This window comes from Salarias fasciatus, chromosome 9 (genome assembly GCF_902148845.1).
Source record: "Salarias fasciatus chromosome 9, fSalaFa1.1, whole genome shotgun sequence".
NCBI classification, from domain to species: Eukaryota; Metazoa; Chordata; class Actinopteri; order Blenniiformes; family Blenniidae; genus Salarias; species Salarias fasciatus.
The window spans coordinates 6,303,695-6,330,726 of NC_043753.1; the positions used below are offsets into that span (position 1 = coordinate 6,303,695).

At 41.9% G+C, this 27,032-nt stretch overlaps 4 protein-coding genes across 5 annotated transcripts; 2 read left to right on the forward strand and 2 right to left on the reverse strand.

Moving 5' to 3' along the window:
• Positions 1-474: 474 nt before the first annotated feature.
• Positions 475-6,672, reverse strand: eci2 (enoyl-CoA delta isomerase 2). Its single transcript, XM_030099054.1, has 11 exons — positions 6,506-6,672; positions 5,754-5,812; positions 5,148-5,251; positions 4,855-4,953; positions 4,585-4,767; positions 4,413-4,482; positions 4,220-4,322; positions 3,903-4,023; positions 3,733-3,822; positions 3,086-3,229; positions 475-1,904 (listed from the first exon to the last, which is right to left on the reverse strand). Exons 1-11 carry the CDS (start codon positions 6,559-6,561, stop codon positions 1,749-1,751), a joined length of 1,185 nt encoding a protein of 394 aa, XP_029954914.1. The 5' UTR covers positions 6,562-6,672; the 3' UTR covers positions 475-1,748.
• Positions 2,643-15,530, reverse strand: hus1 (HUS1 checkpoint clamp component). Of its 2 annotated transcripts, XR_003931982.1 has the most exons (10): positions 15,392-15,530; positions 14,513-14,640; positions 14,086-14,262; positions 13,893-14,000; positions 13,736-13,810; positions 13,549-13,648; positions 13,325-13,459; positions 13,008-13,233; positions 10,069-10,075; positions 2,643-2,653 (listed from the first exon to the last, which is right to left on the reverse strand). XR_003931982.1 is itself a non-coding variant. In XM_030099074.1 (8 exons), the coding sequence occupies exons 1-8, from the start codon at positions 15,441-15,443 to the stop codon at positions 13,151-13,153; spliced, it is 858 nt and encodes a 285-aa protein (XP_029954934.1). In that variant the 5' UTR covers positions 15,444-15,530; the 3' UTR covers positions 12,946-13,150. The 2 variants fall into 2 exon arrangements, 1 of the variants encoding a protein (XP_029954934.1); XM_030099074.1 differs by lacking the exons at positions 2,643-2,653; positions 10,069-10,075 and having other exon boundaries at positions 12,946-13,233.
• LOC115393973 (GTP-binding protein Rheb-like) lies at positions 6,926-9,800 on the forward strand. The gene is made up of 7 exons (XM_030099096.1): positions 6,926-6,977; positions 8,511-8,582; positions 8,677-8,744; positions 8,843-8,982; positions 9,089-9,136; positions 9,554-9,635; positions 9,708-9,800. The coding sequence occupies exons 1-7, from the start codon at positions 6,926-6,928 to the stop codon at positions 9,798-9,800; spliced, it is 555 nt and encodes a 184-aa protein (XP_029954956.1).
• A 1,071-nt stretch (positions 15,531-16,601) lies between the features above and the next one.
• Positions 16,602-26,156, forward strand: tubb6 (tubulin, beta 6 class V). Its single transcript, XM_030099050.1, has 6 exons — positions 16,602-16,739; positions 19,188-19,296; positions 21,437-21,547; positions 22,496-22,611; positions 23,816-23,944; positions 24,124-26,156. The coding sequence occupies exons 1-6, from the start codon at positions 16,683-16,685 to the stop codon at positions 24,940-24,942; spliced, it is 1,341 nt and encodes a 446-aa protein (XP_029954910.1). The 5' UTR covers positions 16,602-16,682; the 3' UTR covers positions 24,943-26,156.
• Positions 26,157-27,032: the final 876 nt, after the last annotated feature.

Sequence of the window (27,032 nt, forward strand, 5' to 3'; positions counted from 1 at the left end):
TATCTTGGTACAACGTGCATCAGATTATAAAGCATCTAAAGCAAATATTTACTCCATCTACAGGTATTGTTCGGCTTGTTATTCTTACTAAAAATAAACATGATCAAAAGGAAAATAAGTGTAAGACATTATTTGTAATTGAATGCTAAATCATTAGGTTTATACTGCAGGGATCCATAAAATTATAAAACCTTAAGGAGTTTATTTGTACTTGCTTATTAATGAATAAATTGATGTGAAGCTATAATGCAGTTGAATAAAGATAAATGAGGTTTAATAAAGAAAAATATATCAAATCTAAACATGATAAATTAAAATAAATAGAATGGTCAAGTCTATATATTCAAGTAAAGATAAGAGATTCACAAAGAAGGTACATTAAACATAAAACAGAGGCTTTCCATTTTCACTAACATGAGTGGCGACGGATATGAATGAACAAAAAAAACCTTCCATTCTAAATATTTTCAGATAAAACTCTGCTTCAGTGTTTGATCATTCACTTCAGAGCTTTTATTGATCCGTTAGTTGAGGCAGACGGTGGTTTTACAGAAGCGTTTAAGGCACTTTAACTAACAGGAAATCTCCGAACCGACAGGAAGCTCATCTACAGATTCTTCTGGAAACAGACTCAAACCTCACGATCCGACTCTTTTCACAACGATCACAGACAATCTTCTGTTTGTGGAGATTAAACCAAACATCCTCAGATTCCAGACGACACTTTAAAGAACAAACTGGACTCAATCATGTGAAAAGAAACACTGACAGGTTACTCAGTAATGGAATCAGCAGCACCAACGGTAAAAAAAACTGAATGTTTTCTGACATTTAAACTTTTTCCCTCATTTTCAAGTCAATGTTCACATCAATGTTATTTCACTTACATGTTTCTCACCAGTATTCTGGAGAAACATATCTTTTTCCTTTTTTTCCTTTCACTGAGAAAAGAGCTTTTTTTTTTATTTTTAAACTTCATGGATTCTGTGGTTCTGAGTTCAGGTTCATCTGGAAAAACTATCGTTTACAAAAATCAGATCTAATGAAACATTTTCTCCTAATATTGTCAAAATCTGTATTTTACATGTTCGTGACTTTAAACTTAACTATAAAGAGGTTAAAAAAAACTTAATATTTGAAGTCATTCACAAAGGTTTCACAGATTCAATTGTGGGATTTTTTTTAATGTTTTATCTTAATCTTCTAATTTGACTTCTCCAGAAAATAAGATCAAACCTCAACATTTTTTTTAAATGGCTTTTTTTCCTCTTCACTGATTTTAATGTACATAAATTCAAAAAATGCAAGTTTTTTTTCCTCTCTGCAGTTTTAGTTTAAATATTATGAACATGATAAACAGTTTTTGAAAGTATTGCAGAGAAAATGAGAATCTTTCATAAAATCTGATGTCTTATCGAGGAGACTAGTTATCACCGTTTCAGATTTTAAATGCTTTTCAGTTAATGAGTGCAGAAACAACTAAAGCTTCATATAAACAGAAACACCTTCACTGTGTGATAAAATGCTGTTTGAAGGAGGACTGACTGGGAGCTACATTTACAGAAAGTGTCAGATTATCACGACGTGACGGCTCCACCTGATCCGGTCTGAGTTTGATGTGAGAAGCTAAAGTCCAACAGAAACGTCACGTTTCCTCCTCCAGGGTCAGACAAACCATGATGCTCTACCAGCTTCACTTTACAACATGAGACATCACCAGTTAACCCCCACCTCTCGCTCTCTCTCACTCAGAGTTTGGATTTGGCCTGGAAGAAGCCCATGATGGCGTTCATACACTCGTCGGACAGCCACCGCTCCTTCAGACGCTCCACCTCCGCATCGTTCACCGCGTACAGACGCTCCTTCTCCACCGAGCGGATCAGCTGCTTCGACAGGGCCAGAGACTGAAGGGACGAGTTGAGAGAGAGAGAGAGAGAAAGAAAGAAGGAGTTTAGAGAGAGGGGAAGAAAGAGCATGGAGAGATGGAAACTATAAGATTTGAGGGAGAGGGGGAGAGACACACACACAGAGAGAGAGAGAGAGAGAGAGAGAGAGAGAGAGAGAGAGAGACAGAGAGAGAGACAGAGAGAGAGACAGAGAGAGAGCGAGCGCAAAAGTTTCGACAGAGAAAAGGTTTAGAGAGGAAAAAAAAGAGCTGACAGAAAGGAAGAAGGAAACCTTATACCCCTTTCCCACTGAAACTAGCTAACAATCGGCAATTTACTGTTTTCCCACCGCCTGCAGACGCAGGTTTAACCGCCTGCGGGTTGGCTGCATGGCTGTGTTTTCCCGCGCTGATGGTGTCCCACGTTGATGACATCATCAGCACGACGGAGCAAAGCGAAAGTAAACAATGCAGACGAGCTCAGTCCCCGTTACCTGTGGACGAATCTCCTCTTCCCCACAGATCCAGAGGAGCTCTCTGGTCTCACTATCTTGCCAGTGCTGGGTTATCTTGACCAAGGAAATCTCACATTGTGTCCAAAAGCAACAACTAGCGCGCTAACGTAGCCACGCTACGTCAACGTCATCACGTAAATTACCGCGTCGACCCGGGTCTGCCTTTCCTACTGAAAACGATCAGAGGCGAGCCGATCAAAACCCGGGTCGCCTGCAGGGTCGATCGACAAAATGCCCTTTAAACTCTTTCCCACTGACATGAGGAGCCGATTATTAGCGAGTTAAGAGAGATAGAAACAATGACATTTGAGAGAGAGAGAGAGAGAGAGAGAGAGAGAGCACAAGTGTTTAGATAGAAAAAGAAAAAAAACTTTAGAGGGAAAGGAAGAAGGTGATTAGAGAAAGAAAGAAAAAGAAAGAATTTTGAGGAAGAGGAAGGAAGAAAAAGTGAGTTTAGAGACAGAGGGGGAGCAAATATTTTAACGGAGAGAAAGAGCATAGATAAGGAGAATTTACAGATGGAATGCAAGAATTTAGAGGAAGAAAAAGACAACAACAGAGAGAGGGCGAGAGAGATGCTGCAAAAAGCATCTCTTTGCTGTTTTTGCTTCACTAAATGCAGTTTGGTTGCAGGACCACTACTGTGTTTTATGAAGTGTGTGTGTGTGTGTGTGCGCGCGCTCACGTTGGGCGGCAGCTTGGCGTACTCCTTCAGCCTGGTCCATACTTCGGACTGGAAGCTGCTGTCGGGGAAAACTTCGGTGACCAGGCCGAGCTCGCAGGCCTGAGTCGCCGTCAGCTTCTTATTGAACAGCAGCATCTCGTTGGCCTGGAGACACAGAGGGGGCGGGGCATAAACACTGGGGAAAAAAACCAACCGCCAAACATGTCTGCCGTACCGCCACGGAGGGCCCACAGAGCCTGCTGCTCACTGATGAGGTCTCCTCTTCATCCCATCATGAGAAGATTAAATAAATATTAAGAACAATAAATCCAGTCAATCTGACAGGAAAACTGTGAAATTAGTAAACTCTGAATAATTTCTACGGGATTTTCTAGACTGTCTTTTTTTTTTTTAATTCACTGGGCTGGTCATGTGACTTAAATTAAGCCGTGACATATCAAAACATAACAGTAGATACCACATTGGACCACTAGATGTCACTGTGTGACAGCCTCAGAAACAAGTCTTTAATTTCAGTAAATCGGTTCTTTAAAGCAGATGTTTAACAGGATAATGCTGATTATTAACAAACAAAAATAGTTTTATGCATTCATGTGAAACAAATGGTGATATTTTGTGTGTGTGTGTGTGTGTGTGTGTGTGTGTACCTTAGCTGCGCCCATGATTTTAGGGAATGTGTAGGAGGAGCAGCCCTCGGCGCTCTGACCCAGCTGACTGAACGGAGTGTGGAAGGTAGCCTGAGGAGAGACACGCATGAATGCAATAAAAATGTATGTATGAGTGGTGTGTGTGTGTGTGTGTGTGTGTGTGTGTGTACCCTCTCTGTGGCATACACCAAGTCAAACAGTCCCATCACGGTGACAGAGACTCCCACAGCCGGTCCGTTCACCACGGCCACCAGAGGTTTGGGGAAGTCGATGTAAGCCCGCACGTACTTTCTATACAGAACAAAACGACAACAAATAAACAAAACAACAAATCAACAAATCTTAACTTTTACATTTCAAGCATGAAAACCTGCCGACAACAGTTATTAAACAGTTTAAAGACACAATAAAGCAGTCAGTACATTGGTGTGTTAAATACGTGTGTGTGTGTGTGTGTGTGTGTGTGTGTGTGTGTGTGTCCCCCCACCTCAGCAGGTCTCCTGCTCGACTGGCCATCTCCTCAACGCCTCCTTCAGGGATCTTGGTGAAGTTGCTCAGGTCGTTGCCGCTGCAGTAGAAATCTCCAGCGCCTGCAGGACACACACGTCCCCAAACTCAGCTGATCACTGGCTGCGCTGACTGGTGTGTGTGTGTGTGTGTGTGTGTGTGTGTGTGTGTACCAGTGACAACAGTGAGGACCGAGTCGTCTTTAGCTGCACTCTCCAGAGCTGCGATGATGTGGTCGTACATCTGAGATAAAAAAGAAAGAAAGAAAAAGAAAGAATTTCCCCAGTTTAAAACACGGCTTGTTTCACCGTGAAGAGCTTCTCACACACACACACACACACCTACCTCTGTGGTGATGGCGTTCTTCTTGTCCGGCCGGTTCAACTTGATGGTGGTGATGCCGTCCTCCGTGGTCACCTCCAGCGTGTCGTACACTGCGGCGCCCGCCGCGGGGGCGGCGGCCACGCTTCCCCCCTCCGCCTGCTCCAGGGAGGACACCAGGTCGCAGTACTGCTGCCGGGCTTCATCCTGACACACACACACACACACACACCAGACAGCAGAGTTAATGTCTGAATGATCTCCTCACAGTGTGTGGACCGGGACCAGTCCTACCTGAGGTATCGAGCCCAGCGACTTCCAGGCGTCCCACTTCACCTTGTTTACAAAGTCCAGCATGCCGGGTTTGGGTGTGTTGCAGGGACCCTGAGTGGCCTGAAGGCAGAGGACAAGATTGAGGAGGAAGAAGGAGATAAGAATATGGTGAATAAGTTCCATTTAACACTTACTTTTAAATCACAAAAAAAAAAAAACATACAAGAAACTGCGGTCTCTTTAACTTCAGATGTCATCCAGATAATAGAGCATATTTAGGGGGGAAAAAAAGCATCTGGAGGAACTCCCGGTACCTGTTTGAAGAGAGCGTAGATCTTCAGCTTCACCTCGTTGCCCGGGTCTTTCTTCAGCGTCGACAGTTTGTTCTTCGCCTGTTCAAACTGCTCCACAGTCGCACCTGGAAACACATCGTCAGCCAAACCATCAAACCCCCTCCTGAGGCTCTAAAAGAGCTCAACACACACCTGGTGATCACCTGCAGCACCTCCAATCAGAAACCAGGAAATGAAATCAAAGTAAAAAAGACAAAAATGGAAAAAACTGCTGGTATATCTTAAACTTCTCTAATGTAGCTGCAGCTCTAAACAGCCAGATGTATAATAGCTAAAGCTGGAAAGTCCATGGGATTTTTTTTTTAAATGACCACAAAATAATGAAAAATATCTAAATCATACATGTGACACTTTATTAATGCAAATTGCTTTGTATTTTTGCAATTTTGCTTATTTTCTTCCTTCATTTCAGATAATTGGCATGTTTCGTGTCTGCAGACAAATTTTATTTGGTGAAAAAATTGTGAGAATTTTAGTCATAAAGGTTTCAGACTCCTGGTGCAGAAGAAACAAGAAGGAACAAGGGAGATGCCAGAAACGGTCACATGTCCAGTGCAGGACACTCACCCATCATGGGAGCCGCGGCGGTGTGGAACGTCAGGCCGGGACTGATGGACCGCACCAAACTGGAGACACACACCCAACATTTCACAGCACCAGCTCAGACCTGCTTCTCATGGAAAACCATCCAAATGTTAAACAGACAACCCTCCTCTGAAAGCCCCTCCAAAGCACTGATGTTTTGTTTCAGTCGGATTAATTTGATTTAGGATGCATTCAATACATCATTAATGTGAAGTAAGTGAGACACAAAAACCCTTTTCATTTGTCAGTTTTCTTTGTATTAAAAGTTTATTTATTCAACAGATGAGTTGATGATGAATGAATGAATGAATGGATGAATGAGAATGAAATGACAGCCAGGCTGTCTTCACTGTCAGCTCTGACCTCTTCTCCGAGAAACTGGGGCAAAGGTCAAAGCTATCTGAAGCCTGCTTGAACTTTGTGCAGGTATCCATATTAATATAAGCCCAATATTAACTAATAATTGATGTTTTAAGTGTTTATTTCAGCTCTTATAGCGACTCTTTTCAATTTAAATCGCCTTCATGTCGGCTAACCAGTTTAGCTCCCTGTGTCTATCAGCACCATTTATTTAGCTTGATAGCCGTGTTAGCAATCAAACATCAGATATACACTCGGTGCTAGTTTTCTCCAAGAAACCAGGATAACTAGCTTTACTAACCAGATTATCGTGTCTGGAAGCTAAAGTCAAGCGTCTAAATGATAATTTTCTAACACGAACGTTGCTGTTTTACCTTCTTATTTTGACAAAACGCCACGGCGCGGTGCACCTCAGGGCCACAGCAGCCATTTAAACCCGGGGATGGAAGTCCAAAGTGCAGGAGGACGGAGGTAGTTACTGAAGAGTTAACTAGCTTAGCCACGTAGCTAACCAGCAGCTAACGTACGACCGCTGTTTACACCGCTGATCCCGCCCACTCAGCAGCTTCGCGCCCTCTCATTGGCCCAAGGGAAGAGTCAATGCTCCAATGAGAGAAGAGTTCAAATGAACAGCTGTCTCTTCTAAACCAATCGAAATTCACGTTGAAAGCGAGAGCCCGCCTTCGTGCGTGTGATTCAGCCAATCAGCGCGGGGAGCTCATTAATTATGCAGTGAGACGATGCAGAGGCTCTAACGCTCCGTCCGCCTCTCTGGATGCTCGGAATAAAACACCATGCCGCAGCCGAAATCCCGCAAAATCGCCGTGCTGGGTTACAGGTCGGTGGGTAAGTGCTCCGCGTGAATCGGCTACGTGAACCGCTGTAGTTAAAGCTGCGTTAAAGCGTGCGGAGTCCATCCCGTGGTGCGTCCACATGAAGCGGCACATGGAGCCAGTGGGGAGCCGCCGCTGTCAGCAGCAGGGCTTCACATCCAACACCTGCATGCAGCTGCACGTCCACACCTGCAGCGGTAATTGGCTCCATGCTGGGATTGGTCAGCTGGCAGCCAATCAGATGGTGCAGTAGTAGTAGCAGCAGGTGTGGTCCTGATGCTGCGGCTGGGAGCATCGCTGCAGATCCACGAGCTGTGCACGCTCTGACAGGCTCGTTCCTGCTTGTTCCTGCTCTAACTGGACTGTGCATGCTCTAACCAGGCTGTGCATGCACTGCACACTATGAGCTGTCCGTCACAGAACACAAGACCAATCAGTCACCAATCAGTCATGCACACACAGGGACAACATGCAAACTCCACATCATAATGCTGGAAAACCAAGCTGAGGACTTTCAAACTGTTAGGAGAGAGTGCTTACCACTACAGCACATACACAGTAAAACCAATAATGTCTCTGCACTCTTTTTCAGTAATAAATTGTCACGTCTTTCACTGTAAAACTGAATTTATTTAATGTTTATGGTGTGAAAAAGCATCTTCACTCAATTTAAGTTACCAGTACTCTCAAAGAGTCAAAGTGCTGTGAACAGCTGGCACTTGTTTTAACAGCACAAAAGAGCAAAAAAAAAACACAAAAAAAAAAAACAAGTTTTGTGGGTTTATTTGTTATTTCCAACAGTGCGGTGAACTATTTATTCTGCACGCGAGCGACTAAAAATCGGTACCCTGCAGGGACGCTTTGGATTGATTTTTGGATCAAAACTGCACAAATGAATCAGTTTTATGAGTTTAGAGCACGAAGCTAACAGTCAGGATTCACAATGTGGCATATTTCCCATTCTGAGGTGTATAAACCTTTTCAACAGGATCACAATGTTAATCAAAAGTGGAATCGAATTAAGAATCATTCAGCAAGAAGCATATAATTGTCTAATTACACGATCATTTTGGACATTGGAATAAAGCCTCTTGTAGATGCAGAAACTTGCCAAATATATAACCATATACTGTGTCCTCTGTTCTGTCTAAAACTGTAATATTTATTCGCATTTCTTTAAAATCAGCTACAAATTATTATGACTCTACTCAGCCTGATGTTATGAAGGATTTCCCCTGGGATCCATAGTATTTCTACTCTTTTCACCAACATGTACATCATCCATCAGATCTGTTTTTGAAAAAAAAAAAACTGTAAAGGAACTGAAAACACCCTTCATTTACAATAAATGTAGTTCTATTGATGCATTATTATGATTACTGTTAATATTATAAGTTGTAGTAATAGACATATTTTTGCCCATAATTACCACATTATTGCCTTTATTACATTTAACTTGATCAAAACTAATAATTTATTGGCTTTTTTACATTTAAATTTGTTGAAAATTGTTACTTTTATGGGTTTGTTCCATGTGTGTGTGCAGGGAAATCGTCCCTCACCATCCAGTTTGTGGAGGGTCAATTTGTGGACTCCTACGATCCCACCATAGAAAACAGTGAGTACCTCCTCTCAGTCTGTTGCCGTGGAAACGCTGTTGGTGATGCTGTTAAAGTTTGCTCGGATCTGATGTTTGTGACTCCGTCTGTCAGCATTTACCAAAACCATGACGGTCAACGGGCAGGAGTACAACCTGCAGCTGGTGGACACGGCCGGCCAGGTGAGCTCCTGAACACTCCTCAATTACATGAGTCAGAGGAGGAAGAGAGTAGTGGGATTACTGTTTGGTGTTACTTTATAACACTGTGTGTGCTGCAGGACGAGTACTCTATCTTCCCTCAGAGCTACACCATCGATGTTGACGGCTACATCCTCATCTACTCAGTTACATCCTACAAAAGCTTTGAGGTGGTCAGAGTGATCCACGAGAAGCTGCTGGACATGGTGGGAAACGTTCAGTAAGTACACACACACACACACACACACACACACACACCAGTGTGTCTAAAGCCACTTTGTATCTCCTACTGTCACACACTCTCTGTTTTCTGCTTCTCTCTCCAGAGTCCCCATTATTTTAGTTGGCAACAAGAAGGATCTGCACATGGAGAGGTAAGAGCTCCAGATATATATAATATATACTGCACACACACACAAAAATCAATGCACTCAAAAAGGCCCACCCCTACTTTCTGTTCAGGGCGGGGTTTAACATGAAGATTCTAGGAATAAATGCTGAATTCTGTCTAAATCTCAAATTTTCAGTTAAAGACATGAGTTAAAATCTGACCATACATGTTCATCATGCCTCCTGTAAATGTAAATCAAAACTAATGTTTGAGAACATGTTTAACGTATGTTTTAATCATTCCACTTTTGTGCACCAGGGGGCAGTAGTGAGTCAGTTCATTCAGTTGGTACCAGAAGCAAACCTCAAAATGAATCCAATGCAGAGGTGCAGAACATGAATTCGGCGGGGTTTTGTTCAGTGGATGGTTCCGCTGTGGTTCTGACCCGTTCTCCCTCCAGAGTGATCAGCTTCGAGGAGGGGAAAGCTCTGGCCGAGTCGTGGAACGCGGCCTTCCTCGAGTCTTCAGCCAAAGAAAACCAGGTGAGGTGTGACAGGTGAGCGAGGCGTTCGCCGACCGTGGGGAATCTGACCGCTCCCTCTGCTCCCCCTCAGACGGCGGTGGAGGTGTTCAGGAGGATGATCCTGGAGGTGGAGAAGATGGAGGCGGGTCAGCCGCAGGGCCGGACCACCTGCTCTGTCATGTAATTCCTCGTCCTCGCCATCCGGAGCGCCGCCGCCACCCGCGGGCAGGAGACCGCGCCGGCCGCCACGGCTGCTCAAGACTTTCAGAGTCTGTAGATTTAAGGTCAACAATCCTGAGAGTTTCTGTCCGCGAGTCGTCATGAACCAAACAACACCAGAAACAGTCTCTATCGACATGTGAACCGACAGAAAAACTCAGGAAAATAAGGCGGACTGTGAACTGTAGGTCTGCTGTGAGCTGAGAGAGGATTTAAACCCCCCCACGAGAAACACACGACCTTCAGGACGCTTATTTAAACTCCTCCTTAGAATAAGTACATGTTATTTTAACAGTGTCAGGATGATTTTACCGTCTTGGGATTTCAACTTGAGTCAAAAGAACGACTAAAAGTCACATCTATCAAAAAATAAGTCCAGAAAAAGAGTAGAAAATATAAGAACGTAGTCAAAGTTTGCCCGGTCCAGATTTACCCGTTGATAATCCTGGTCCAGCTGCTGCTGTTCTAGAACCTTCTGTGAATTTGTTCCTCATCTTGGGACATCGTGCTGTTTAGACCACGATTAGCTTCAGGAGTTTTACTGTAGCAGCATTCTGTTGTCATACAGTGACACCTAGTGGTTCCTTTATATATCGATATATCAGTTACTTCTTATAAATGAGCACATGAGTAGTAAAATACTGAAAACATTGTGACTTTTAGTCTGGGTAATGCGGCAAAATGCTGAATACATTTACTGGCTGCTGAAAAGCAACTGCAATAATTAACAAGCTATAAGTCGCATCTGTCAAAAAAAATGCATCATGAATTGAAAAATAACATATAAGTCCTATTTATAATTATTTCTTTGTTTTCTTCATCCTGGTAACGGTTTCTTTTCTCCAGTTTCTCACATACTTCCTGCTTCTCTTTACTGTTTTTCTATTTTTACTTTAAATTCTGCAGTGGACTTTTTCTTTTTCTCTTTCAGTGAAATACAGTAGTAAAGGAGGTTTCTCTGTGGTGCTGTAGCAGCATTCTTTTGTCATGTATTGACATCTAGTGGTCACAGATGGTATTTACAGGTTTATTTTTATTCAGAAATTGCTTCTAAACAACTCTTGCCAGAACATCCAAACAACCAAAATAATTTTTAAAAAAGTATGAAATTACATTAACATACTGTGTTTTCTTGACTGTAAGTTCATCTTTTAAATGTATTTGGCTGGTCACGGGCCTCATATAAACTAAAATATAGACTACACAGCATGTGGAATGACTTTTTTCCCCCTTTCTCTTGACGCATTTTTGACAGAAGCAACTTATAGTCCAGGAAACACAGTAATGTTTAATATACCATATATTCTGGACTGTGACACTTTTTTTCGGTTTGGATAGTCACAGAACTAAAATATGACCGTAAATACCATCTAGGACCACTAGATGCCACTGTATCACAACAGAAAACTGCTTCTGTGGCACAGAAATACTTCCATCACTGCTACAGATTTTTTTTCTTAATCCCTCCTCATGACTCATTCTTGGCAGATGTATACTCTGGTATATAGTCTGGAAAGTACAGTAGTAGCAAAATTAGTTGTATCAGAAGAGCTGTATGTATGTCAGTCTGTGCATTGTTACCATTGACGACGGCACAAACAAGAAAAAAAAGATTTAGCCTGTCAGGCTACCAAGAGGGCAAAAAACCCTTCATGAAATAGACATTTACAGGTCCTCAAATGTCACGTAAACTGAGATACACACATCCCTGATGCTACATTATCGCCCTGCAGACACACAGAGACTTTAAACATTTGTTCCGCTCGTTAACTGAACCAACAATGCATGAAATCCTAACACACGTCAGCGTCTCTACCCAAACACTCCATCCCTTCTCCCCCTAAAACCATCAAAGCTGCTATCGAAGCCCCTCCGCCTGCGATTCTTCTATATTTAACTAAAAACCCTTTTATATGGAGAATTTTAAGGTTTTTGTGTTTTTATGACTGTTGTCATTAAAGCTGTGTTTGGCTAAAGAGCTCCATTGTGTTGTATTTTGGTAAATGCTGAAGATTCTGTGTGTGTCTTTGAAGACATTTGAACTTAAAGCGATACTTCAACATTTTGGCAAATTGGCCCATTTAGTGCAATTCCTCAGTCATTTCGAACAGCATACTTACTTTATTTGTGAAGGCGAGCTATTGTTTATTCAGAGGTGAGTCGGGAAAGGTTTTCGGGAGGGACACAATGGAAGTGAATGGTATTTTTGTTCCCCCTCGTCAAACTCATCAAATACAAAATCCAACAACCCCAAAACACTTTGGTGGACACGTTATAATCCGCACATTCACTACGCTGTGAAATATTGATGCAAAATTACCAGATTGAGTTGTTTATGCGAAGACTGCTAAGACGGAACTACTTACTAAACATGGCGTCTGGGCGTAGTGATTTCAAAAGAAAAAGTAGTTCCCAGTATTTGCTTCAGTGTCGTAACGCTACAGTATTATTTGTTGGTGTTCCACAGTGTAGTGAATGTGTGGATTATAACGTGTCCACCAAAGTGTTTTGGGGTTTTTGGATTTTGTATTTGATGAGTTTGACGGGGGGGAACAAAAATACCATCCACTTCCATTGTGTCCGTCCCGAAAACCTTCCCCGACTCACCTCTGAATAAACAACAGCTCGCCCTCACAAAAAAGGAAGTATGCTGTTCGAAATGACTAAGGAATTGGGCTAAATGGGCCAATTTGCCAAAATGTTGAAGTATCCCTTTAAGAAAATTAGAAACATTAGAAAATAAAATTCCTGCTTTCCAACTGGATAGCATGCCTCCATCCATCCACATGGGAGTGCTGTCCCAGGGGATTATGGGTACCAAACACTCCCTGCTGCTTCTCTCCAGAGGGTCCTGGCTCCACTTCGCTGGGGCGTTCTGAGGAAACTATTTCAATACAACAGCTTTTATTTTCTACTTCCATTCACAGTTCTTCATGCCTTTAACTCAAGTTAGTCCCTTCGCCCAGTGGTGCTCAAACGGTGGTGCGGGGACCTCTGAAGGTACACTGAGGCCTTCAGAGGACCCCCAGGATTTAACCTAAATACAGCCTCAGTTCAGAGGTCGTCATATATAAACGTGAAAACACACACGGAGCAAATGTATTTTACAAAACATTTAATTCTGTTAATTTAAAACGAACAGTACAAAAAAAAGTGCAAAGTTTGTCCAAACGTCTCTTCGTCCTCCTCCTTCAGTGTCGATTCAGTGAAGTTCTGCTGATGGTTGTTTCCACGTCGTCAGTCAGTTTCCTTTAGAGGAGGATTCCTTCACCTCCAAAACCTTTTCTCCTCCCCGGTCTGAACGCGACGGCGCGTCTACGCCACGGCGGGGATGAAGTACTGCAGGGACATGTCTTCATGCAGCAGGATCAGGTGGACGACCTTCTGGTGGACGATGTCTGAGGAGACGTCGGGATCCAGCGTCAACGTTCATGAATTCACAGACGAAATCAGAAACGCCTGTTTCATGAAAGGAGTTAATGGACTTACTGCACATGGCCTTGGTGGGGTTGATCTGCTGCCCCATGAGGAACTGCTGCAGCCTCCTGATGTCCACCCGGGCCTCCGCCATGCTGTCAGGGTCCCTGCTCTGAGACGGACCCCCGTCCTGGGAGGCGTCGTCTCCTGCAGACGGCGAGAAGACGAGCAGAAAACCCATCAAGCGTCAGCCGGACGCCATGGAGAGGAGAAGAGGGCGGCGGCGGCGGCGTTACCCCACGGAGGGTTTCCCAGGTCTCTGAAGTGAGTGCTGACAGAAACGAGGTCCGTCTCAATCTTCAGGTTCATCTCTCCGTTCAGGTTGGCTTTGACTACCTACACACACATATACATACACACACAAACACACAATAACCATCTGAAACCCCCTAAGACGTCACATTGTTTTCTGAGGAATCGCACCAGGAAGTTAGAGAGGTTCTTCATCCTGTCCACCACGTTCTTCATGGTCTTCAGAGGCGGCAGGTAGATGCTGACCTGCAGGATGGAGGACGGAGGACAGATGAGGACAGATGAGGACAGATGAAGACCTCTGAGGTCTTTATAGAGCGTCTCTCACGTCAAAGTCGGGCATGCTGGGCTCCTTCAGCTCGTGCCACAGCCTCCGCGGGATGACGTCCACCGGGACGGTGTGGGTGACCACTTTACCCACGCTGGACAGTGTGGGCTGCGGGGGGACACGGGGGGACACGGGGTCAGTGCAGAAGCAGGACAGGATGTGGCGGAGGGCGGGGGGAAGGCGGCGGCCTCACCAGCTCAGCGGCAATGGTCAGACACGGGCAGTGCTTCTTGGCCAGCTTGACTTTGAGGACCTTGGCGTTCTGCAGCGTCCTCAGCGCTCGCGACAGGTTCTCCGGGGTCAACTCCAGGCAGATCTCGTTGTCCTCGGCGGAGACGCCCTCCATCTGGTACTCGTCGAAGAAGTTCGCCTGCAGGACAGAGGAGAGACGCTCCGCTTGTCTTATTCTGTTTATTTCTGGTGATTGTGTGTATTTCAGGAGGAGTGAGGGTCACTGTTTTTGTTTTTTGGGTTAAATTCTGCACATTTTCATCTCATGATTTGTCCCACAGAGTCTCTGTCAGCACATGGTGGATCTCTAGAAGTCATTTTCTGGTCATGCTACGCCTTCTTTTTTTTTATTGTTTGTGCATTTGTGTGTCTGCGTGTGTGTGTGTTACCTGTGCCAGCTCACACCACATGCTCACTCCTCCGTTGGCCACTTTTCCCGACATGACGAAGAAAAGGTTGTCTGGCGTGAGACGCAGGACGCAGCTCTTGGTCAGTTTGGAGATGGTGGTGACGACTCCTGACAGACACAGACACAGACACAGACACAGACACAGACACACACACACACACACACACACACACACACACACACACACACATACACACACTTGGAGTTTGTCTGGGGTCATTCTCTCACAATACTTGTATTTGTATGTTAACATTTGATGACATTTTTAGTATTTTTTGGGCAATTTTAGTTGTTTTCCATTACTTTTCGTGGATTTTTGTGATCATGTATAAATCTACTAATGACACTATTTGGCCAGGTTTCTTTTATTTCTACATTTTCTGGTCACATTGTGGCACTTGGAAAGTAAAAATTAAAGCCTCACATATGCCAGGTCTGAAAACAGAAAATTCAGGGCAAAAGTAACTGAAATTAATAATTACTTGATAATAAATTAGGAAAAACATTCTCTATATGCTAAATAATCTTGACAAAGTCAGAAAAACAAACTCCTGTTGGTAATGTTTGAGTTAGATTTATTGAGTTGTGCACCAGACTCCATTGAAGATTTCCACCTGTGTTCGCTGCAGAAAGTAGTTAAAAAAACATCTAAATTTGTTTAATTTCGAAAACATTTCGACAAATGTTCTCAGCCGATTTGTCAATTAACAAAACTGCAATAAAATTCACAGGAAGCATACATTTTGTCATCGTGGATTAGGACCGAGATGGTTTAAATATAATTTCTGAAAAGAACGGAGGTTTCGTCTCGATGTTTCTGTGAAAAGCGGCGGAGTGTCGGAGAAGGACGGAGACTCACGGCTGAAGTGGTTCAAACAGGCCACGTCGACGATTTTCGCTCGAAACTTCATTTTGAGGTAAAAACGGAAGTTTTTGCTGTTATTTGTTTGTTTTGAAGCTTCAGAGTTTACGCGGGACCTATTTAAGCAGAGCGCACTGCGTCCGACGGTCCGGACGGAAACAGGAGCGCCTGAGACAAAAGTTCCTACTGACAGAAAACTTGTTTCTCACATCAATTCAGACGCCTTTTGTTCACATATTGCATTTTCTTGACAAAAAAATGAAGTAATCCCTACATTAATATCAATAGTAAAACAGCTGTATAAGTTTGTATTTTCTCTGACATTTGCTGTCATTTTGTTTAAATTATCTCCTGATACAATCTCCCCAAATGTGACTTAAAATGACCAGAGAAAAACACAAATGGCTTTAAAAACATACAAATTTACAGCAACAGACATCGGGGAAACGACACAAAAAAAGAAAACCGTCACCCGAACACAATTTCAACTCAATACTGAAAAACACTCATTTAAAAAAAGAGACAATAAACGGGCAAAAATAAACGAGATTACAATATGTGATGAAATAACACAAAAACAACCACAACATGACAAAAAGAGACAAAAAAAGTACTAAACAGAACATTCCTAACAAATAAACAAAACAAATGTGCCACAATCAACACAAGAAGATCAAAAGACCGTTAAATGACAATGCATGTGAATGAAATTGGGACAAGGTTGTTGGAGCAGCTGGTTTAGTGCAGGATGAAGCTTCGGTGACAGATTCCTTCTTTTATGGCTCACAGTGTCGTGTAAAGTGACTCCACAGCAGATCCACTCAGCAGCTGACCCCTGCTTCACCGCCATCATCTGGCCTCAGGAATGTCCAACATATGAGGGCTGCAAAAAAAAAAAAAAAAAAAAATGTCCCTGAGGTTCTTCCTCAACTGTTGCCTTTGAACTGCAACTTTTGTGTATTTATGTTGAATTTTAGTGTTTGTGTTGAAACTTTAGTATCTTCTGAGCAGAAGCAACAGTAGAATCAATTATAGAAGAGAACAGAATAGATTTCGGTGAAATTCAAAGTGTAAACCTTTAATTTGCTGTCTCATCAAACTGGGCTGCAGGGCGTGGCCGCGGGAGCGCGCACGACAGTAGAAGAGAGCTGGTGTGGCGGTGTGCGCGCTCCCGTTACGGACACCCAGCAGCCGCGAGCGCAGCGGAAACTCCCGGAGACTCCAAACCTCTTAAAACCCACTTAAAATCCACTTTAAAGCTCTAAAACCGCAGAACGAGAGCGGCACGATGCGGGAGATCGTTCACATCCAGGCGGGACAGTGCGGGAATCAGATTGGAACCAAGGTACAAAATCTTTATTCCTCTATTTTTCATTTTATTATCATTTATCATTACATTTAACTGTAATATTGCCAATGAAACCTCTGATTTACATTGTTATTAATCCTGTTTTTATTAATAATAACTTTGCCACCATTTTATTATATTAATTCCACTTTAACAAACTCAATCTAGACTTCAAAACTAAAATTTTAAATTCAGACAAAGTCCTTAAACTGATGCAAATATTTTAATTAAAATTAATTCCGGATCTCTTTTTTTTTCCACATTATTGCTGCTTTTAGGTGCTGGTAATTGTTAAAATGAAGTGCAGAGTGCAGTCAGAAGCTGCTCTGGTGTTTCATCAAAGAAAGAAGCGGATTTAATCCACAGTAAATGGACAGAATACCAGGGGTGTGTATAGATAATCTGGGGGTTAAAGGCACCTTGAGGCCCCACAACATGCTTTTGTCTATTTTCTTTTTCAAACTGTGGACTGATTGAATGCATGGAAAGCAGAGGCCCCTGGAGCTGGATTCCCAGCATGTCTGTAGAGGTTTTCACTGGTCTGGCTTCAGCATCTGAATCATCAGAGACTCACACGAGCTGACAAACCACTCATGAATGTTGATTTTTCTAATCATCTTCGACTTTCCTGTTAGTTTTATATAGTAAAACAAATTAATATGTCAAATTTATCACTAAACAAGCATCAAGAGGAAGTAAGAGCACGGAAACAAAGATAGAGTCACACAAAAATGAAAGAAAAGATGAAAAAGCAACAGCAAACAGACACAAAATGACACTGAAAAGACAGAAGTATGACCAAAGTTTTCATGTAGAGATTAAACAAAAACTAAAAAGTCCAAAAAACACAGAAGTTAGACACAAAGAGATAAAAAGTGGCCATAGAAAGATGGAAAATGCCCCAAAACACAAAATAATACATTTTAAAGAGTGCATACATGGGGAAAAAGTGCACAATTAAAGACTCATACACAATGTGTATAAAGCCACAAAAAACACAGAGTCAAATTTGACCACACAAACACAAAAATCATCTGCTGATGAATTCAAAATATCACAAAAAGAGAAGAAAATCAGATGGAGGAACAAATAAATAAGAAAATATCCATAAATAGAAGGAAACATTTGACGTTAGTCCCAAAACTGACATAAAGGTCACACAAACAGATACAGGAGTGACATAAAATCACCAAAATAATTCAAAGAAGCTAGTTCAAGTTACACATACAGACACAAACTGACACAAAATGACCATCAAGCAAGACAACGAAGCGCAAAACTACAGAAAGCAACCACAATGCGTCATGAAACTACCACGCTTAAACACAAACGTGAAACAAAATATAGAAAAGACACAAAATAATCCGATTGAAACACAAAACAACTGCAAAATGAGCACAAAGAGCCATAAAAGGATAAGAAATAAAACAAAATCAGCACAAAAATAGAAAACAAAAAAAATCACAAAAAGAGACAAGAATCACATAAAATTTACAAAAATACAATAGATGCAAAATTAAAACAGATATCATTATGAACACAAAACTTTATTTGAGAAATTATTCAAAAAGATCTGAATCAGCTGCAAAAAAAAACAAAAGAATGAAACAAAGACATTTTCTGTCCAAAGGGTCTGATTTATTGAGCTCATTCAAAATTCCCAAAGTGACGTTGAAGCTGAATAAAACAATGTGGAGTTTGAGGCGGAGTGAAGTGAACTCTGTGAGCCGCCCAGAGAGTATTCAAGGAATCTGGGTGCACGCACGCACACACACACACACACACAGGAACAATCACACAGCTGTTCTGTGGAGTTGAGGTGAAACGTGAGAACAAAGATGAACACTCTGTAGCTCGACTCTTTCAATGAAAACTCTGAAAAAAACAAGAAACACAAGCTGAAAAAAATGTGACCGTCACACAGACTTGTAAAAATAAGCAGAAAGACGTGCATAAAAGGTGTAAAAGATGTAAACTTAAAAAAATACACAAAGAATAGCACTAAATGAATAAAAAAAAAGATGTGAAATCTGTGCAAAAACATGTAAACTAATTACAAAAGGATTTAAAATGAGCATCAGAAGGTGACAAACATAAAGAAACGGTTGTAAAATGAGGAGAAAATACATTTTAGTTTAATAGACTTCAGTCTTTTCGTGCAGCTGCTTTCATCCAAAGTGACAAAACACACAAAGAGAAAGTGTGTCACTGATATACAGCCCAGTAAATCTGTCAGATTCAACCTGTGAACTTTTTACCCACCACTTCCCCTTATAAACCAGTCTATAAACCAGCCACTGATTCCAGGAAGAAAACCCCCACGGGCTGAATCACTCACTGCTTGCAGCGTGAGTCAGTGAACGCACCGCAGCTGTTTCATGATGCTCACAGAGTGAGCGAGTCCTTGAACGCACCGCGGCTCTCACGTCCTTCTCCTCTCCTCAGTTCTGGGAGGTGATCAGCGACGAGCACGGCATCGACCCGGCGGGAAACTACGTGGGCGACTCGAGCCTGCAGCTGGACCGAGTCAACGTCTACTACAATGAAGCATCCTGTGAGTGTGTGTGTGTGTGTGTGTGTGTGTGTGTGTGTGTGTGTGTGTGTGTGTGTGTGTGTGTGTGTGTGAGAGAGAGTCACTGCTCTGACTATGACTGTGACCTCCATCACTAAATAACCAGAGGATAACTCACAGTGACCAAAAATATACACAAAAAACACATATTGGCCTCAAGTGATCACAAAATGTCCCAAAGTGTCCTTAAATATGCAAAAAAAAAAAAAAAAAATTACATAAAAAACACAATTTCCCTGAAATCAAATGGCCCAAATCATCACAAATATATACAATATGATCCACAAAACAACACACAAATTGATCTCAGGTGACCAGAAACTGTCCCAAACTTTAAAAATATACATATAATGACATAGAATATTCACAACAAACACAAATTTACCAAAATTGACCAATAAATGACACGAAGTCACCACAAATATATACAGTCTGACCACATATATATCCCGAATTGCCACAAATATACACAAAAACATTCAGAATGGCTTCAAGTGACAAAATGTCCCAAATATTTACAATATGATCTGAAATTTAAAAAAAAAATTGAAATAAAACACAAATTGAAATCAATAACTGAATCAACCAGTAAATTACCCAAACTCACCATAAATAATCAGGATCTGACCTCAGATAAACAGCAAATATGCACAAAAACACAAAATGACTTGGAATAATGACAAAATGTCAGATTTACACAATAAGATCACAAATATACACATAGAACACACACATTTACCTCAGGTGACCATAAAATGTCCCAAAGTTTCCTCAAATATATACACGATTGCATAGAATGTTGAAAAAACACAAATTCAATGAAATCGACCAATAAATCACCACACAAAATGACTGAGGACAATCACAAAATGGCAAGAATTGGAACCAAACATGCACAAAATATATATATATATATATAAATTAACCTAAAGGAATCACAAAACATCCCACAATCACTACAAACATATAGAATACCACAAATATGTAGAATAATAAAGACGCAAACTGAACGAGACCCATGAAGACACACATTATCACCACAAAGAGACACAAAATACCGAGAAAGTTGCACAAAGTGTTCAAAAAGAGACACAAAGTGACTTGAGACACAAAGTCGCCACAAATATAGGAGTCAAGACTAGAAAGACACAAAAAGGCTACAAATACACACAAAGTGACAAAATGTATACAAAACAACACAAAGAGATCATGAAGACAGGATCAAGAGATGAAAAACAACTGAAATATCAATGAAATGACCTGAAAGAGACAAAAACTCTCACCAGAAGGAACAAAGCAACAAGATAAATGCACAGAGAGACAACAAAAATATACAGGAAAAATATTCAAAAGAGAATTACATTAAAATTAAAATTACCACTAATGCAACCATGTAATTTAGAAACTAAATATGGTTCAGTCAAACCAAAAGCCTCACAAAATGTTCCGTCAAGGACACAGAATTGGCAAAATAAATGCAAACTTTCATGAAACAGTGACAAAATGACGACAAATCTGTACAAAGTAGCCCGAAATTCAATACAAGATGAAAAATATGCACAAAATGACTGGAGTTTTGTTCAAAATAACCAGAAAATTAACTGAAAACAACCCAGTAATGACCATAAAGACACAAAATAACTAGAAATATTCACACAGAGTTCAGAAAGAAAGAAACTCATTTGAAAGAGACAATCACCAGAAATATGTCATGAATGACCAGGAGGACAAAAAAAAAAAAAAGACGAGATTAGAAGATATTCAGCAGTTACAAAATAAAACAAATTAACACAAAATTGAACCAAAAGCCAGTAAAGTGATAAATCATTACCAGAAAGACACAAACAAGCAACAATATAAAGAAATGAAAATATAAAATGACACAAGAAACTCAAATAATATCCCTTACACACACAAAAAAAGGCCACAAAGTAACTGATAGAAAATGAACACAAAACCCCCCAAAACATACAGAAAACCCAACAAAGACATGAAATCTCAATAATGAATCATCTGCAAAAAGTTAAATAACATTAATAAAATTCGCCAAAAAAAACAAACATGTAAATATCTGTTAAGTAGCAGAAATCAGATGAAAATAACATCTCCTGTGTCTGTGCAGCACATAAATACGTCCCCCGGGCCGTGCTGGTGGACCTGGAACCAGGAACCATGGACAGCGTCCGTTCAGGAGCCTTCGGACAACTTTTCAGACCCGACAACTTCATCTTCGGTAACGTCCCACTGCTCTTATTCAATACAGAGTCAAGTCATTCTGCTTCAGCTCCTACAAACATACAACGCAGGAGTCAAGTTATCTCAGTAACGCACTCATCTGTCTGCTCCTCATACCTCTGGAAAAGCTGTGAACGCTTAAATCTCTGCTCTTGTTCCTGCCTGACTGTAAATGACAGCTGAAATCAGCTCTGTGGAACATTGTAGCCTCTTGATCATTTATAAATATCTTTGCTTCTCATATCTCTAGAAAAGTTGTGAGACTGTCATCCACTAACCAGAAAGTACAAGATAGCGTTTCTGCATTTTGGTTTCAGAACATTTTTATATCGTGTTCTGAAAATGATTTTCGTTTTCTCCTCTTTATACCTCTAGAACAGCTGCGGATGTTTCAATCTCTGAGCTCACCAAAACATAAACTGAAATTATCACGAGCATTGTAGCCTCAGAATGTAAAGATTCATGAATGTTTCTAAAATAAATTGTTTAAATATAAATTACAATATTTTGTGTTATTTAACATTGTATTTCAGAAGGAGGGGCTCCTTTAGAGCCTATGGAGCCCACAGACATTTCTATTTACAGTGGTTAGCTTCAGCATCGCAAATTTTTTCGCAAAACCTAATATTATCTTCTAAATGAGGCTGAAATGTAAATCTTGGGATAAATGCTGGGGATGTTTTCCTGCACTGAGAGTCTGGAGGTGTGTGTGGCGACGGGGGACAGGCCTGGAGCAGCGCCAGCTCTGTCCAGTAAACAGAAAAGACTCCGACCCATTTTATAAACGGATGTCTGAGAGGGACGAGAAGCAGCGCACGCACACACACACACACACACACACACACACACACACACACACACACACACACACGCGGCTGATAAATGGTCATCAGAGCCGCAGCATGTGTTCTGCTGCTGGTTTTGCATGTCACGGATGGTTTTCCAGGTCAGACAGGTGCCGGGAACAACTGGGCCAAAGGTCACTACACGGAGGGGGCCGAGCTGGTGGACTCGGTCCTGGACGTGGTGAGGAAGGAGTGCGAGCACTGCGACTGTCTCCAGGTGAGTCATTCCAGTGACATTTCATTATTTATACCAGGGAGAAGAATAAGGATCAACAAAGCTGCTGTACTTTAGCATCGTTAGCATGTTCATCTTCATCAGTCATCATCAGTCTGCATCCTTCATCAGGAGCGGCACCACAGAGTTTACATTCGTGGTTTGGACTGGACTTTCTCAGCAACCATTAGGTGGACTGCCTAAAATATACAAAGCAGAGACACAAAACGTCTATAAATATACCTAAAGGAGAAATGAAATGACTGTAAGTATAAATAAAGGATCAAAAGCACACCAAATGGCTACGAATCTACTGGATGGAGGAACAAAATGGCTTTAAATATATGGAAAAGAGACAAGAAATGACTTTACATGAACGCAAAAGATTAAAGTGACACAAAATGATTATAAATCTACTGGAAGGAGGAACAAAACGACTTTAAGCATAGACAAAGACAAAGTCTGACACAAAATGACCATAGGCTATACACCAAAGAGACACAAAATGAACATAAATTAACATGAAGGGGAAACGGAATGACTTTGAAAAAACACAAAAGATGAGAGAGAGAGAGAGAGAGAGAGAGAGAGAGAGAGAGAGAGAGAGAGAGAGAGAGAGAGAGAGAGAGAGAGAGAGAGAGAGAGAGAGAGAGAGAGAGAGAGAGAGAGAGAGAGAGAGAGAGAGAGAGAGAGACGAAATGATGTTAAATATGAAAATGATCAACATGAATCACCAAATGACTAAATAATAAAATGAACCTCAGATACATAATCATGACCAGTATACACAGGGACATTAAAATGAGAAACACTTACTGTAGATATGTTTGAATAAACCTCAATGAAATGTGAAAACAACTGTTTAATGACTAAAATGTATACAAAAAGGAGACTAAGTGAGCATGAAATGCTAAAACAAACAGAGAATATGACAAAGTGGGCAGTTTCACCACACCGATGCTCTTTCTGAGGTATTACTATATACTGTATCATGGGAAAAAAATTATCCAGACCTCACAAAAAGTCACAACAGCAAAGGAAATAAATGACCACTAGAAGAAAAAGAACATCTAAATAAACGAAAAACAATAAGAGTATAAAACAATAATAATTTCTTATTCTCTCTTTTCTAAATGAGCTCAAAGACCAAAACTCATATGAGAGAAAAGCAGTCCGTTGGTAACAGAGTCCATCTTCCCTCCTGCAGGGCTTCCAGCTGACTCACTCTCTGGGAGGGGGAACCGGATCCGGGATGGGAACCCTGCTGATCAGCAAGATCCGGGAGGAGTACCCCGACCGGATCATGAACACCTTCAGCGTTATGCCTTCGCCCAAGGTACCCGGGGGAGATCTTCTGTTCGGAGGGTTGATGTGATTTACTGGTCTGTGTTCTGCTTGGTTCTCCATGTTTCTGTGCGGAGTTCCTTCAGCTGTTCAGTCCAGATGGGTGGAGGTGTGGTCTGTTGTCTCTCCCTCCCATTCCGCCTCACGCCTGGTCCTCTCTCCGCCCCCCAGGTGTCGGACACGGTGGTGGAGCCCTACAACGCCACCCTGTCCGTCCACCAGCTGGTGGAGAACACGGACGAGACCTACTGCATCGACAACGAGGCCCTCTACGACATCTGCTTCCGCACGCTCAAGCTGACCACGCCCACCTACGGCGACCTCAACCACCTGGTGTCGGCCACCATGAGCGGCGTCACCACTTCGCTGCGCTTCCCCGGGCAGCTCAACGCCGACCTGCGCAAGCTAGCGGTCAACATGGTGCCTTTCCCCCGGCTGCACTTCTTCATGCCGGGGTTCGCTCCCCTGACGGCGAGGGGCAGCCAGCAGTACCGGGCGCTCACCGTCCCGGAGCTCACGCAGCAGATGTTCGACGCCAGGAACATGATGGCGGCCTGCGACCCTCGCCACGGGCGCTACCTCACCGTCGCCACGGTCTTCCGAGGGCCCATGTCCATGAAGGAGGTGGATGAGCAGATGCTGAACGTGCAGAACAAGAACAGCAGCTACTTCGTGGAGTGGATCCCCAACAACGTGAAGGTGGCGGTGTGCGACATCGCTCCCCGCGGGCTCAAGATGGCCGCCACCTTCATCGGCAACAGCACGGCCATCCAGGAGCTCTTCAAGCGCATCTCGGAGCAGTTCTCGGCCATGTTCCGGCGGAAGGCCTTCCTGCACTGGTTCACGGGCGAGGGCATGGACGAGATGGAGTTCACCGAGGCGGAGAGCAACATGAACGACCTGGTGTCCGAGTACCAGCAGTACCAGGAGGCCACCGCCAACGACGGCGAGGAGAACTTCGAGGACGAGGAAGACGAGATCAACGATTGAGGAGGCCGACTGGAATATCTCCAAGGACTGGTCGAGTGATCAAAGTGAATCTTACCAATCGGAAACACAAGACAAAATCTGTACATAAGATTTTTGTGATAAAAACATGGAGGCGTGAGCAGGAACTTCGAGCGTGGTCATGAGAAAGTGGGAATTGAGTGGGATTTGGAAAGTGAGCGAAGAGATGCCAGTTTTACTCACGATGACAGAAAAATGTCACAAATGCACCAGAAGAGGTCAGAATGAGATCAGCCACAACACACTAGCCGAGCCTGCATAGTTGATTAGTTGCAAAAAAATCCCTGGTTGGGAACCACTGGTCTGGAAATAACACATAGTGTGAATAAAATATAATGAATAGTTTACACGATAGTATTTCAAGTGAAACATGCAACTGTTGCGTTTTTGTTTCAGAAAAGTTTCGTGCTTAGACGACATTTTGGAAACGGTGTGTGTTTAGACTGAAGCGGCTAAAACACTGAAAACTGTAGTTTTGCTGTAATACCACTAGTGGGTGCTGTTTTTATGTAATAAAACCATAATCGTTTGGTCCACTCAGTATCTGTATGTTAGTATTAAAATGTGATCCAGATGTTGGTTTAGTAAATATTTTAGGTAACAGTGTAGGAAGTGAACACCACATTCAATGTTATCAGTGATTCTTTCTCAAGCATGTGCAGAACCAGCTTTCAAAAAAGTTGTGTTTTCCCCCGTTTCCATGGAGATGGATTTGGAGTGTTTTTGAATAGTTGCGTTGTCGTGTAAACGGACATCGAAAACGGCATTAAAGTTTTCCATTTTCACTTGAAAATGTTGTGTAAAGCAGGTTTGAAATAAGGATTTACTAGATGCTCAACGCTTCAGTTGTTTTGGATTTGGAACAAACATATTTTAGGAGATTTTTAGAGACTTGAGAGTCGTAATAATGACAAAAAAGTTGCCTTAATTAGGACTCATGATTAACTTTGTCCTTTTATCCTTTTTTTAATTTTAAATTATGGCCTGTTTTTTAAATTGTTATTTGTGAATGTCTCTAATTTGACAACTGAATCTTTTATCTGTATTTACTTGGTGCCTTTTTCCCCCTTTCTGCTTCGATTTCGATTTTTTAACGGAGTGTTTGTGCATTGATGAACTAATTATACTTGATACAATTTACAGTTTCTGGTTAAAGCAGCAGTTCAGAGAGTAAATAAATTCAGTAGAAGTCATAAATTTAGGTTCCCTTTGAGCAGTGTTTCTACTGGTTGTTGTTTTGAAGCTGTGAACGTGTCCTGAGTGGCTGCAGAAAGATAGAAATAAAACCTTCGGTCAAAGCAAAGCCTTGGTTTGTCACATTGTTGTGCATTAATGTTTAATCTGAACAACATATTAATGTGGACTTTAGTCATTTTCATGGGTTGAATCTGATTCTTCACTTCCATTTGTGGATTTCTTTGAAACATCTCAGTGTTTAAAATCTGCTTCAGAATCCTTTGATAATGAACTCCAGTGACTTTGGATCTTTTAACTTTTTATTAGTGCAAGTTGGGAAAAAAATCGACCCAAATCCAGTAGTTTACTCGTGTCTTTCGTATCATTGCTATTTCTGTTATCAGTACTGTACAATTAACTGGAAATTAGCATTTATTTATCATTAGTACATCTTTTAAAACTAGTTTAGTTAATTAGAAGAAGTTACTTCTACTAAGAAAAGTCATACTGCGCTGAGAGGCGTTCAAGAACATCTAAGAACATCTATTATCATATTAATCCTTTTAATTAATTTCTGACCATATATTTTACATTTGTGTCTTCATAGTGCTCAGAAAGTTTTATTTTTGCAACATTAACTGGGCTGTCAGCATTGTACTGATTCATTCGGTTCATCTGAAGTTACATCACTTCGTTGGAGGAAGATGCTCTATCATCTGGGTGTTAGCTGGTGAGGAATGGGACCAACCTGCAGCCCAGCTCAACAGTTCTAATCAAGAAGGAGGGGAACCGACGACTGGCTGATTACTTGTGTCTGTACAACATGGAAACTCCTGTCAGACAAGAGCAACAGCACAGAAATGAAGTGGTACTAATCCCAGAGGAGCCAAACACCG